This window comes from Felis catus, chromosome C2, assembly GCF_018350175.1.
Source record: "Felis catus isolate Fca126 chromosome C2, F.catus_Fca126_mat1.0, whole genome shotgun sequence".
Classification (NCBI taxonomy): Eukaryota; Metazoa; Chordata; class Mammalia; order Carnivora; family Felidae; genus Felis; species Felis catus.
This window is the reverse complement of record NC_058376.1, coordinates 59,938,503-59,953,100: the sequence shown is the minus strand read 5'-3', so window position 1 is coordinate 59,953,100 and position 14,598 is coordinate 59,938,503. Positions and strand designations below refer to the sequence as shown.

Here is a 14,598-nt window from a genome sequence, read left to right as displayed (position 1 = left end):
TCCGTAGTTTTGTATGTATACACAGATTTCTTCTTTAAACACTAGCAGTATTTCATGTATAAAAATGGATCTATCCCAGTCTGTTTTTTTATGAGCAAGAAGAAGAGTAAGGAACATGCTTCTTCCCCCTACTTGGAGCTCAGCCACCCTGGGCCATCTGGCCTTCTTGATTTAGGGAACCTGAGTGTCTGCCCCGAGCCTGCCCCTCATACTGTTCCCCTTCTCTCTGGGACAAGGCCAAGGCACACAGGAGCACGCACGTACCATATACAGAGGCCGGCTGCACTGCTGGACGAAGTCCGTGTAGAACACCATAGCGGCCCTTCGGAAAATCCCCAGATCTGCCGATGACACAATTGCATAGTAAGGCTTAGTCAGAGATACTACAGAATACTCCCATACGGCCCAAGATTTTAGGGCCAAGATGATGTCGTCTTCACCTTATAAAAATGGTGCTTTGTACTTATTAGGTCAGCAACAGATGTTTGCTTTAAAAAATGGTGCCTGTGGGGCGCCCCGGTGGCTCAATCAGTTAAATATCCAAATTTGGCTCAGGTCATGACCTCACGGTTTGTGAGTTTGAGCCCTGCGTCAGGCTTGCTGCTGTCAGTGCAGGGCCCACTTTGGATCCTCTGTTCCCCTCTCTCTCTGTCCCTCTCCCTCTCTCTCTCAAAAATGAAAAAAAGTTTAAAAAATTAAAATTAAAAAAAATTGTGCCTGGACATACCTGTGCTGTCCTTTAAGGTGTGCTGTATCCAGGCATCATACTGCAGAAAAAGGCAAGTGAGGTGGACCCATGTGACAAATGCTCACAAATAATTTGAGTGGCCGGCCAGCCTCTCTATCGTCTCCATCAGCTAAGTTCCCCTTTGTGTACAGTTTAGTGCAGAGGTGTTTCCTTTATAGCAGAGATGTTATGGGGCCCCTCCAGGTACCTTAAAACATCTGCTCTCTCTAGAGGATGGGAAATCGTAGCCTGTAAAAATTCGTATCTGTATTTCTCCATGTGGTTGTAAGTCAGTAAGAATTGAGCCAAGGGACACTGAAGTCTATGGAGCACATTCAGAGAGTCTAAACTTGTACTGCAACAGTAATCAAAGGAATGCAAGTTACGATGGAGAGCAAAAGATCGGGAAGAATTTTTAAATGCGATCCTTCAGAAGCATAGAATGAAACACAGCACATGTGTGTGTTACAATTGTTCTATGAACAGAGTGAGGGTCACAGGTGGAGCTGTCTTTCTGTGAACAGTCTACACTTGTAGACATCACAGGCAAGGCTGAGGTCTGCTCAAAGCAAGCATTTCAACCGGGGGGACCCCAGCTGTGTTGTGAATGCCATCCCTCCTCACATTTACCCTTGGGGTCAATTTCACCAGACTTCACTAGACCAGATATACTGAGGGAGGGAGGGGATGGGATGGGTCCATGCAATAGTCCAGAAGACGTGCAGGGCAGGCTGGGCTGGAGTGTATCCTTTCCTCTGAGCCTCTCTCTGGCCCCCTCCCCATAAGCTGATCCTGCCCAACCTGGAAGGGGTGTTCAGAGAGCCAGGCTGGCAGACAGTCACACAGGTCTCTGTGTTAAGAAAGCAATCTAGAGCCCTGGGAAGGGTGGCTGAACATTACCTGTGTCAGACACATCTGAATCGGAGGGAAGCAGGGAATAAATGAGAAAAGAAAATGATATAAGAAGGTAGCCAAACAGGTAAACTACTGGTCATTTTATTTTTCTCTCAAAACGATGACTTTAGTTTTATTTTCCAATTAAAAAAAGTAATGTTTGCTCATCATAAAGAACACAGAAACTTCCTGCCTGTCTCAAACGTTCAGACATTTCCTCTTCTTCAAAGAGTGAATCAGAGTCTGTCTCTCTCTATCTCCTTTATGCACCACTTGCATTTTGCAATCCATTCTCTCTCACAAGTGATCCCTGCCATCCTTTCCTTGGGCTCTGGTAGCAGAGTCATGATCTGGGCAAGTGGCTCTATGGTTTTCTGTCCTCCTTAGGAGATGCTCTGCCCCATTGCTGCTGCCTTTCCTGTATCCACGTTCATTTGCAGGTGCGGCCTGAGGGCCACGGAGAAGGTATGTCATTGCAGAAAGCAAAGGCAGCTTATGAAATGGGCGGAGAGGCTGGTGTTGGCTGAACCACTGTCCGCTTCCTGCCTTTGGACTAAATTTAGATGCAATCATTGTCACCATAGAACAGGACATTTTCCTTTGGACTCTGGTAAGTCTGTGACCACCTCGGGAAGAGGTGGGTAGAGAAATTGAAAATACTCAGTAGTGCTATGCGCTGGCTGTCTTCCATTTACCCTTGCAGACCCATTTGCCGCATCTCTGTCCTGCACCAGGCCCACGAGCCTGACTGTAGGACCACGTAAGTGGATTTGCTCACTCTCCATGGATTTGGACAATGGGAAGCCCCAGTAGGAGACTGGAGGGACACAGGAAGAAAAGGGAGCTCAGAGTACTTATCCATCTTCTGCCCTCCCTGTGAGGTTGCCTTAGACTGGCCGTGTCTTTCAGGGTGACTTCCTCTCCTTCCACATTTTGGTAACTACTTCCTTCCTGTCCTTTGGACTAATGGATATGAGAGTTTCTCTGCTACTTACCCCAGGTTGCCAGACTACCACGTTCATTCTCCTCTACCTTGACCTTGTCTTATGAACAGTCCCTTTGTGACTAAAACCTTCATCTTTCTGTGTGACATCTTTTTCCTGTTGAGACCCTACAGACTATTACATGGCCATAATATGCTACATTACATCTCTCCTTTTTCAGAAGGTAAACCAATACGGTATTGCAAAATTGTATGGGGCAAAAGTGGTATAGATATATTAAAAGTTCCTGTATGTATTATTAGCGGTCACACTGTTACATACATCTGTATTCAAGTTTATTTTTCCAACTCAGGGAGCAACCAGAACAACCATGCTCCAAGTTATTTTCCTTTTCAAAGTTGACTTTGTATGCCTTCACTCACCTTTGAATCTGGAGGATGGGGCATGAACAGAGCATCAAGCCAAATGCTCTGCACAACCATTTAATGATGCTTCCACTGGGTGATTTGGAGGTACATTGGCTCTGTTATTGCCACGGGCAAATCTACTGACTGTGCCACAGGGGAAAACTAAGCTGCCAAAATGAGAAATTGTTTTATTCAGCTTTCTAATCTGAAAGTTACTTGGTTATGTAGAATCACTCTTAGACCTGGCTGTATTTTAAAGGCCCTCATTCCCTAGTGAGTAAGGGGTCTGCCGGGCAAATGAATACTCCTTCTAGGCCACGTTCTGAATTCCCAGACCCCAGAATTCCCCACCCAGATGGACCTGAGTCCCCTCGCAGAACCTGATAGCCCCCTTCCTTAGTCTAGCTTCCTGAGGACAGATGGTACCCCTGGAGCGGGCACTTCTAGGGGCAAGGAGGGGCCAGCTGAATGCTGGGCAAGAATATCCATGTACATACTTGTGAGACCCCTTAAGCTGCAGGACAGAGCCAGGGTGGGAAGAAGAGAGGGGCAGGGGCTGGGGACCAGCTCTCCGATACAGTTATGTTCTGGAGTGTCCTTCTGAGGAAATGACAATTTTAAATTTGAACCTGGACCTTCTAGGTTGTAATGAAGGCATATATATTTATCAGTTTGTTGGCCTGCTTCCCTGCCTTCCTCCCTCCCTTCCTTCTATCCACGTATTTAATAGATTTTTAAGTCTGCTTTACAACTTAAATTTTTTTTTAGTGGGCTTTTATTTACACTCTTGCTTTGGGCTCTGCAAATACGAGGGTTCAGCCTATGCTTATACACAATTATTTTTCTTGAAATATACAAAAGAATATTTAAGTGTGGCTTCCTGGACCTTAAACGGCCTGGGGATATTTAAATGCTCTAACATGACTTCAATCTATCTGTTCCCGTGCATGCTGACTGACAGCAGCAGGGCAGAAACTGGTCCCATGGAGCACGCAGTGCTCTAATGTGATACGTTCACATTGTCGGGGTAGTTCAGCAGATGTCCCACCTGTTATGATTCCTAAGTCTCAAAACGCTCCAGTTCCAGGATTTGAAAACAATATAAAATTCATTCTTGATAACCATGTAGGCTACTTAGAGAAATGCTCGTTTTAAATGTTACAGTCTGAAAGCTATTTCTCTAGGTGGAATGTGTGGAGTGCTGACCAACCATTCTTCAAACACACTTTCAAAGTCTGTGAGTTATAAAGCACTGGGTCTTGGGGCTGGGGGTCTGCCTCAGGTCTGAGTATGACCACCTTAGTTTCTCAGTTGGAATCAGAACAGTGGCAATAGCTCATTGTAATCCTACACAGGAGAGGACGTTATAAAATACCCAGAATTCAGAGCACGTGTTCATGATGACCAGCAACACTTCCATTTAGGGTGAGCGAAGACAATGCTTTCTTGAGGTAAGTTAATTAGTGTGTTAGTGTAGAGCAACAGGTGACTCACCTATCTTGAAACGACCCATGTAGTAGATCTGGGTGCTAAGGGCTAGAGATGCCAAGATATGGATTGCGGAGAAGATGATCCAGAACCACAGGTCGTTTTTTCCAAACACCTAGGAGTAAAGATGAAGGTTACCTTCATCCAGGGTTTTCCCCACAGAACTCTGGAAAATCATTCTCTCATGTATGCATAAGGAGTCAAAAACTGAGCTGTGCATGCATTTTGATCCCCAACCACCCCCCCCACCCCAACTTCTGTGAGCTCACAGGGATCACACTGCACAAAAAAGAATGGCTACCTGGCCAAGCAAAAATGGAAGAAGGAGGAAATGGGTGAGGCACGGAACAACAACAGTTAGGGGCAATAGGTCTAAAGCTGGGAGCTAATGCTCTGACAATGACTGCAGACAATGGACATGTGTCCCTGCACATTTAGAAAGCCGCTTCTGCTCTTTTAAGTTTGTCTCTCCCATCAGCTTGAACATCTCTATTCCATTGTCACATGAGTCAGGTCCCAGCTTTACAGTGGAACTCTCCAGGGGTAGTTTTTCAGGTGCCTATTACATTATTAGAGATAAATAGCTAAGTAACTGAATAAAATGCCATGAATTGACTCATGATGGCCATGCGGCAGGAACCAAGGATTGTAATTAATTCAAACCTGTTCCCCTGAGGTCCACCAAACAAACAGCAACAAAACAAAACAAAACAAAACAAAAAACAAAAAAACAAAAAAACCTCCCAAGGGGGCATGTTTGGAAAGCCGTGCTGAAGGCCACGGGGAGGGACGCACCACTCCGAGGACAGTGAGCGTGATGACCACCGCGAAGGAGGCGTAGGCAGCATAGGCGCTGGCATTGATGTCTGGGTGGCGGGTCTGGTAGAGCTTCAGCATGCAGAGGCCGGCGATCATGTACATGAAGGAGGTGTCTGAGGGCGCACAGGGGGAGCCAAAACAATCAGGATCCAGTAGGTGACAGACAATTTCTCTTTAGTCTTGAAAAACCCCCTGCCTTCAGGCCCTAGAATATTTGCTGCCCTCAGTTTGTGTGGAGACCTCCAACATGGCAGCCTCCACAGGCACATTCTCTGGCCAGACCCCACATACTCCACTCACAGAAGAAAAGTATCTGATGATAGGATAAATAATTGACTATCCCCGCTTGCAGGGGTATTTGCGTTTAAATGCTGGTGTTCAACAGCAACAGCAAGAGTCCATACTGGTGACAGTTAGGGCACTGTGACCATGGAAAGAATGCTAGGTGGGTGTGGAAGGTCCTTATCCGCGTCCTGAAACATAACCACATTGATTGTTCAATATATAGCTCATATAATTGATTGCTCATATATAACTTTACAGCCTAGGGATGGAAAGTAGCTAGAAATTAAATGTGGCTTAGTTGTACGACAGTGATGGAAATGCAAACTGGAACAACAAGGCAATGTCCCATATTACTCAAAGAGTGTAGCAAAACATTTCAATGTCTGATGGTAACATATTAGTGATGATATAGGGAAATGGGAACTCTCAGGCAGCTAGTGGGAGTAGGAATCAACACTCTGGAGAAACTTGGAAGTTCTTGGTAAGATGGTGACTGGTCCAGGTGACTCCAACATTCTACTTCTAGGTGTCCCAGGGAACCTCTCTCACATGTGCACAAAGAGAAGTATGTAAGGGTGTTCACTGAAGCACTGTCTACAATAGCAACATATTGGCAACATCTAAATGTTGTTCAGTAGAGGAATTGACAAATGTAGTATACATATTTTTATTACAGAAGATGACAGTCCTTAAAAATGGAAGAACTGGGGGCGCCTGGGTGGCGCAGTCGGTTAAGCGTCCGACTTCAGCCAGGTCACGATCTCGCGGTCTGTGAGTTCGAGCCCCGCGTCGGGCTCTGGGCTGATGGCTCAGAGCCTGGAGCCTGTTTCCGATTCTGTGTCTCCCTCTCTCTCTGCCCCTCCCCCGTTCATGCTCTGTCTCTCTCTGTCCCAAAAATAAATAAACGTTGAAAAAAAAATTTTTAAAAAAATGGAAGAACTGGATGTCTTTGATTCAATATTCATAAATCTTGAAAACATATTGTTGGATGAAAAAATGTTGCAGAACATAGTTTGATAGGTAAATATTAATTTAGTACAAATGTAGTAAAATTATAAAAACTGGACTGATAAAATATCAAATTCGTCAAGCTGTTGCCTCTGAGGACGGAAGAGGGGAGTAAGTTTGGAAAACAGTTCAAAGAACTCAACTTTGTCACATTTTCTTTCTTCTTCTTCTTCTTCTTCTTCTTCTTCTTCTTCTTCTTCTCCTTCTTCTTCTTAAGTAATCTCCATGCACAACACAGGGCTTGAACTCACGACCCTGACATCAAGCGTTGCATGCTGTACCGACTGAGCCAGCCAGGCGCCCCACAACGTGTTATTTCTTAAAAGGTAGATTTAAGGCAGGTATTTTTAAATGTTGGCATTTGTTCATTCTGAGTGGTGAATGATATTGTTCTCTGTAGTTTTCTCTGTTAAAAGTGTTTCTAAATTAAAAAAAATTAAATGTGGCAGAGAATTTCTGTGGTGTTCTGGGCCCACAGAGGCTAGAGTACAAAGATAAAAATGACTTTTTAAAATTCTTCTCCTTGAGTGTGGAGGTCACTACTACCGGCATCCATTCTCACCTTTCTCCTTCCTGACAGCATGTTAGTAACTCAACTGCCTCAGCCCCATTTTCAATTCAGAAATGCATGCCTTTTTAGCCTACTGGTTTCAGCAAAGCGAACCCCACCTGTGGTGCGTCGGATGGTTCTTACTGGTCTAAAAGGTGATCTGCCTCCTTTGCCACCATGATTGATGTCCCAACCCAGGCTTGAGCTAACCAGCACCTGGAGAATAATTCTGGAATGGCTCATGACTATTTAAACTATTGAGGCGTGGAAGAATGTTATCTGGGGGGGAGGGGGTTCGCAAAGAAGTTTCCTTGCTCTTTTGTTTTTTTTTTAAATTTTTTTAAATGTTTTTATTTATTTTTGAGACAGAGAGAGACAGAGCATGAGCAGGGAAGGGACAGAGAGAGAGGGAGACACAGAATCTGAAGCAGGCTCCAGGCTCTGAGCTGTCAGCACAGAGCCGGACTCGGGGCTCAAACTCATGGACTGTGAGATCATGACCTGAGCCGAAGTCAGACGCTCAACCGACTGAGCCACCCAGGCGCCCCTGAAGTTTCCTTGCCCTTAAATGAAGGCTCGTGGAAACCAGCTTGCTGTAACCACCAGGCATCATGAAGTAGATAGAGACAGGAAGCCAGGACTCGCTGTAGCTATTTTTGCCATCATGAGTTTCCTGATAGCCTGAGGATAAAATCAGCCTGCAGGCTCGGCATAACCCAAGGGATTATGGAGAATTGGAGCCAGAGCCACCAGATAAATCAACTGCAAGCCCTTTCCACCTTTGGACTTTCAGAAGGTGAGCTGATAATTGTCCTTATTATTTAATCCAGTTGAATTGGGCTTTCTATTATTTTCGACCCAAAGCAGTCTAATTACTAAGTTAGGCCAAATTATACTGAGGAAACTTTCCAGGTGTCTGTTGAATTCTATCTGCCCTGCTGCCTAATACTTAGCCCATTGCCCACCTGCAAATCTAGTCATGGGATCATCATTCACTGTTGAGTGTTTTCTAGTCTGAAAGTGGTCAGAGAGAAAAAATGGTACAACATGTAGAAACCACACCCTGTGGAGAAGTGCCCTTGAATCACTTTAGCTCACATAAAATATTTAATTCTTGCATGCATGACCTTCCTTGGTATTTTGTGGAGGGTCCCAGGGCCGGACTCCCATAACTTAAATTTGTGTGGTTGATGTAAATTCTAATTACCAAATTGGAAGTTGGAGTAATTAGGACAGACATGGTAACAAGCACTGAGCACTCCTTCCATCATCAACGCGATGCCCATAGCATAGAAAACACCAAAGTGTTTAGGAATCCCATAATCCTGAAAAAGGAGAAAGTGTTGTCAATGGAAAGACACCAATCAGTGACAGAACCACAGGATCTGGAAACCCAAGCTTCTGGCCTCCTGTTGTTCATTACACATAACCCATCACCACACCATCAAGCCAGATGTCCCTCCCCTTTGCAGGTCCTTCTTGGAACCATGACCCTTCCTAGCTCCCACATCCAATTTACCCTCCCTCTCCTCACCATGGCAAAGATGTCCTTGGCTTCTAGGGCTCTGCGATGGAGAATGTCTCGGCGCAAGACTATCAGCAGGAAGAGGAAGCCCAGGAGCACGTGGCCCAGGTTACTGAGAATGTTGTTGAAGGCACTAAAGGAGGAGAAGGAAGCCATGAGAGAGTCGAGGTGATCCAAGATATTCAGAGAATGAATGAATGCTTGAATGAGTGAGTACACTCAGCACTCCACGTTTTCTACCTAGACTTTTCATAAGATTTCAGGACTATCAAATCATCAGAGATCATGTTTAACCTTACTCCTTTAATTTAGAATGCCTAACCGGTGATCACGTGCCCATTTCCTCCCTGGGATGCCTGTGTGGCTTCCCCAACACCCACCCAATCCTCTCTTATCCTGACGACACTGGCATGGAATGAATCCCAGGAAACAGAGCTGCTCCAAAGATGGGCAGTTTGGCCAAGTGTTTCAGCTACACCGTGAGAGGGAATTCTCATAGATGGACCCATGCAATGTGTGTCAATATTCAGCTCTGTAATAGTGATGTGTCAGCCGGTCATGGTCAGTTGCTTTATTTCAGGAAACTGAGGCTGGTTCAGTTCTGGAACAAGAAGTCTGTTCTTTCTACTTCACTATGTTCTGGTGGCTAGACCATGGCCTTGGAGGCAGCAGGCCTGGGTTCAGGTCCTGGCATCACTAATAGTTGAGGGACCTTCTGCAAGTTCCTTTCTAAGCCTTATGTCTTCATCTGAAGATGGAAGTGATGCTAATCCTACCTATCTTATGAGGTTGTTCAGTGGATTAACATATGAGCAGCTCATGCCCGTGGATGAGTGTCGTCACAGCTAGGACCTGATGTTTTCAAAAATGTGCCTGTCTTCTTAGGAATGTTTCCTGAGGCCCCTATACAGGAATGAAAGGAAGATATCTGGTCTCAACTTTTTGATTTCATCCCTCCTTACCCTTGACTGGGGTAGTAATCCATAGTTATTTTTCGTATTTTTTTAAATGTTTATTTATTTATTTTGAGAGAGAGAGATAGAGAGCAAGTGGGGGAGGGGCAGAGAGAGAGAGGGAGCCAGAGAATCCCAAGCAGACCCTGCAGCTGTCAGCGCAGAGCCTGACAGGGGGCTCGAACTCCTGAACTGTGAGATCATGACCTGTGCTGAAACCAAGAGTCGAAGGATTAACAGACTGAGCCACCCAGGTGCCCCAGTGTTTAGTATTTTTAAAAACTGAAATCGCATCTCACAGAAAGGAATCTCTAAATGTCTCATGGGCAACCAGAGGCCAGGGCTCACCTCAGGACGCCCAATGGGTGAGCACAGAGGAAGTTGTAGTAGCAGATGTCCTGATTGCCTGTGACATTCACCACCTGCAAAATCAAGAGCGAGAGGAGCAGATGCAGTTTTTCTCCATCTACTGAGCCCACCCTGAAACCACAAAAGGCAGGCAATGCTCACAGTGATTTACCATATAACCAGTGTTCCTTCTCAGCAGGGGACGGGTCATTGTCTGCTGCCTTTACGCAGCACAGGCTAACTAGGACCGTCATGATATGTTCTATTTTCTTTTTTTTTTTTTTATTTAAAAAAAAATTTTTTTTCAACGTTTATTTATTTTTGGGACAGAGAGAGACAGAGCATGAACGGGGGAGGGGCAGAGAGAGAGGGAGACACAGAATCGGAAACAGGCTCCAGGCTCTGAGCCATCAGCCCAGAGCCTGACGCGGGGCTCGAACTCACGGACCGCGAGATCATGACCTGGCTGAAGTCGGACGCTTAACCGACTGCGCCACCCAGGCGCCCCAATATGTTCTATTTTCTGGATGCATGTTGGGAGGGTGTGGAGCTATCCCATTCTCTATGTAGGAGTGATAACCACAGGGCATGTGGACAGGAGGAAGCATGTGTTCAGTTTTCCATTTTTCTCACCATCTCTATCATTAAGAACCTTCCTAGACCATAGCACAGCGGTATCTTCTGACAGGGCCCTGGGGTAGTAAGAGAGTATGGAGATTATAAGCAGTGCTGCCCAAACCTCATAAAAGTCCTTGTCCTCATCACATAGTGAGTAGGAAACTGGCCAAATTATTAGACCAATGGCTTTCAAACTTAGAAATCTGTACATTAGAATCACTGGGGGTCTAATCAGTACTGATGCTTGGTTCTACTCTCAGGGACTTGGACCTAATTTGGTGTAGGGTACAGCCTGGATACCAGGATTTCAAAGCTCCTCAGGTGATTTTAATGCACAGCAAAGTGTGGGAATCACTGCATTAAAAACACCATCAGCCCCTTGTGCTTTCTACATAGGCTTTCTTGCATAAAATAAATGCTGGAGAAGGTCATTATGTGATCTGGACCCAAGGTTCTATGAAGGCGCAATGGGGATTCTCAAGGTGTTAATTATTATCTTTGTTTATTTGTTTTTACTCTATTTTAGTTCTTATTTTATATTTTCTCAATTTTATTATCTTATTAGCTTTTTAAAAACTTATTACCTTTTTTTAAGAAGCTGTTTGTAGTTTTATAAAAAGTACCCTCAATGAGAGGGCACAGGCTAAATTAAATACCAGGTTTCTTTGTTTTGACTGGAACTTTATTTACTCCGCTCATTACCCCTTGATAATCAGAAGTTCAGTCTGGTAAATAACAGATATAGTTGATAGATATTATGACTGAATGAGCTTACGGTAATGACTTCAGATTGGTAGACAAAATAATACGAGGTCCCAGGCCCCTCTGTGATAAAACAATTGGGAACTAGATTTAAAGATTCATCAAAGATGAAGCAACGGAGATGTCTAATTTGAAGACGAAATCGGAAGTTAATTCTTGGACTGAGATCAAGTTATATAGACTTTTCTCTGCAAGTCATAGCAAAGATCTCTCCCTGCAGCACGAAAGCTGGGATTCCGGGGTTCTGGGCAGTACTCACTGTCTGGTAGGTGATGACCAACTGGATCACAGGCAGTGCATAAAACACAGCAATGGTGATGATGTTCCTAAGCAGCCAGAAAGAACCGGAAATTGTTATTTCCAAATTAACAATGGAATTTTTGCTCAATTTTTTAACATAAGAATCCTTCCACTCCGTAACTCTCTAATTAACTTGCAAAAGTAATCAGAAACTGATTATGCAGTTCCCGTTTCTTCAGCCTCCCACTCCTACAAACATTGGTAAAACTGTAAGTGATACCTGCTTCTGTTTTAACCAAATTATTGATGAGGGCCTATTTCTTAGGTTGCTTTAGATTAGATGTTAGATGTTTTCGATTAAAAGTGACCAGAGCGCAAGTAACGGGAGATGGATCACATGAAAGGATGTGGCTCTCTTACATAACTCTTACTTCCAAAATGATGGTCCCACTATGAAATTCCATGGGGCCCCCACTGTCCCTTGTTTCCCTCGAATACCTGTATCCAAGTAAAAGGGCGTCCTTCAAGAGAAAAAAATGGAAAGAGCTATCACAGCATCAGCCTGGGATTTCTGAGGGGAGAGGGGTCCCCTGCTAGGCAGCTCAGCCTCTTGGCTTGGAGAGAGGCTGCATCAGGGTCTATTTAGCACTGGCTGTGGTATCATTTCCTTTCAGTGTGGTTCGCAGCTACTCTGAGACGCTGTAGACATCTAGTCCCTGAAATCATTGGCTTTTGTAAGAGCAAGTCTGGGTGAGAAGAGGGAATGGCTTCAGTTTAGCGTGTCCCATGGAAGATAGTGACATGTTATTGTTAGGTTGCCTTTCTGGAAACGGATTGAGTGTGTTCCCTAAACATATGGGATTCTACTGCTATTCTTATGATTCTTTTTAATCACCATGAACACTTTTTTTTCATGTTTTTTTATTATTTTTAATTTTAAAATTTTATTTAAATGCAAGTTAGTTAACATATGGTGTAATAATGATTTCAGGAGTGAAATTTAGTGATTCATCACTTACATCACTTACATATAACACCCATCCCATCAATATAACATATTACATATAACACTTATCCCAACAAGTGTCCTCCTTAATGCCCATCCCCCCACTTTACTACCATTCTTATTTTTACTTTTATGTATTTAATTTAGGGCTGGCTGCTTTTTGTAGTTTATTTTTGTTTTTCTTATAGAATGTGGCATGAATCCTTGAAGCATCTATATCTTTGCCTCATTAAACTGAAAGGTGTGCCATAAGTGATCATGGCTTTTACTAAGAAAATTTTCATTTTACTTAAGGGAACCATGGTCCCAGTGGCCACCTACTCACCAGAAATAAATTTTATATTTTTTGCTGACAATCCTCCGGTCCTTCCTGGACAGATCTGACAGGTAAAGGAACATCTAAAATATCAAATAAAAAAAAGAATGCAAACATGTACTTGGCTTTTTTTTTTTTGTGGAAGACACACAAAGGAAAGCTTTATAAATTCTCAATCCAATCCATTGCTAGGGATTAAAATTATTTAATAAACTTTTCTTTCAATTTTGTTTTTCCCAGAATACCCTAATACACACCCTAGTATGTTCTCTGAAATAGTAAGAATTGGCTGATGTAGAAAAACCTATTGGGAGTCTCAACTGCTTCTTACATCTCAGGAACTGGTTTTGCCATTTTTGGAGATGTCCACTGTGTGGTTCTTGAATTATACGATTGAAACTGTGCAGTCCACTTTCATATCCCTTACTGGATACAACACAATATAATAAGTATATGCCAAAAAGAAATGAGCTTTATTCCTGAGGGATGATAGGTACAGAAACAGAGAGTTTTCCCAGGTATACCCCTCATGAATCTTTTCTTTCATCTGGTGGATCCACTTCAGACCCTGAGTATTTTTTTTTTAAGTTTTATTTATTTAAGTGATCTCTACATCCAACGTGGGGCTTGAACTTACAATCCAGAGATCAAGAGTCACATGAATTACTGACTGAGCCAGCCAGGTGCCCCCAGACCCTGAGTGTTTTAATGCGCTGCTCTCCTTAATTCTCTCACCTTCTTCCTCCAGAAAGAAATGCTGATTAGCAGGGTATTGCTTTTAGTCTGTAGTTGTATTTTATCTAAAAAGCCCTCAAGGAAATATGGTTTCCCTTGAAGGGAAAAAATAAAGGAAACTGAGACCTTTGCTGAAGGTGTATTTGTTGAACATTCTGCCCTTGCCAAGAGTACGGCCAGGCAGAGGTACCTTGGTCCGGATGATGTTCTTATCACTCTCAATGTCTGGCATGGTGTCGAAGTCACTCTCCTCCACAGAGCTGTCTGTGTCCGACTGGCATGGCTGCCCACCATCGGAGGAGGACATCTGCCTGCCAGGACTGGAGCTTGACTCCTCTGAAAGAGAGAAAACTCATCTGCCTTCCAAAGCTAGGAAGAACCCATGCAGTCCATCCCTCTCTGCAAAAAGCAGTGCTGACTCATTCTTGAAGATGTTGTGTTGGTAAAAACGAACTCCTTACCCACAACACATGTTCTTTCTCTTATTCCTCCTCAATGGACTTCTACTTTGCCGCTTCTCCTATTTTTATATTTAAATTGTCTATTTCTAGGGCTGAATGCATATTAAGAACATAAAAGCAACTGCTCTGTTAACTACTTGGATGCAAAAAATAAGATTATGCTTATATGTCATGTTTCATATTTTACAATATGAACATAAATATATAAACATACACATGCACAGTTATGTATAGCATCGACCACAGACCCGTGTAAGCACACGCATATCCAGCAGCTATACATTGCTCGTGGGTAAAGTATTTGTACACTGAAACCCCCCACATGCCGCATCTATGATTATATAATGAGAACAACACTCTCAGGAAGAAGAATCCTTGTGTTCTCATGAATGTTTCCCAGAGCAGATGGGAATTTGTGCAGCTTGATGAGCACATGAGCTGAGCCTACCTTCTGTTTTATTGCTTCTGTTCAGTTAGTTAAAAAAAAAAATCCTGTTCTTGCAGAGCTAGAA

General features: G+C 43.6%; 1 protein-coding gene across 5 annotated transcripts in view; it reads right to left on the bottom strand.

Annotated features, from left to right (window-relative positions):
- The window catches only part of SIDT1 (SID1 transmembrane family member 1), a 110,952-nt gene that overhangs the window by 9,740 nt on the left and 86,614 nt on the right, over nt 1-14,598 (bottom strand). For 4 of the 5 annotated variants that reach the window (XM_023260142.2, XM_019839733.2, XM_019839732.2 and 1 more), the window contains 10 exons: nt 13,816-13,961; nt 12,900-12,973; nt 11,588-11,654; nt 9,949-10,022; nt 8,657-8,780; nt 8,330-8,447; nt 5,256-5,392; nt 4,467-4,575; nt 1,628-1,642; nt 265-341 (listed from right to left, as the gene is read on the bottom strand). In XM_023260142.2, coding sequence (XP_023115910.1) covers nt 265-341; nt 1,628-1,642; nt 4,467-4,575; nt 5,256-5,392; nt 8,330-8,447; nt 8,657-8,780; nt 9,949-10,022; nt 11,588-11,654; nt 12,900-12,973; nt 13,816-13,961 — 941 coding nt within the window. The remainder of the gene's footprint in view (nt 1-264; nt 342-1,627; nt 1,643-4,466; nt 4,576-5,255; nt 5,393-8,329; nt 8,448-8,656; nt 8,781-9,948; nt 10,023-11,587; nt 11,655-12,899; nt 12,974-13,815; nt 13,962-14,598) is intronic. The other variant, XM_011285942.3, reaches the window with a different exon arrangement.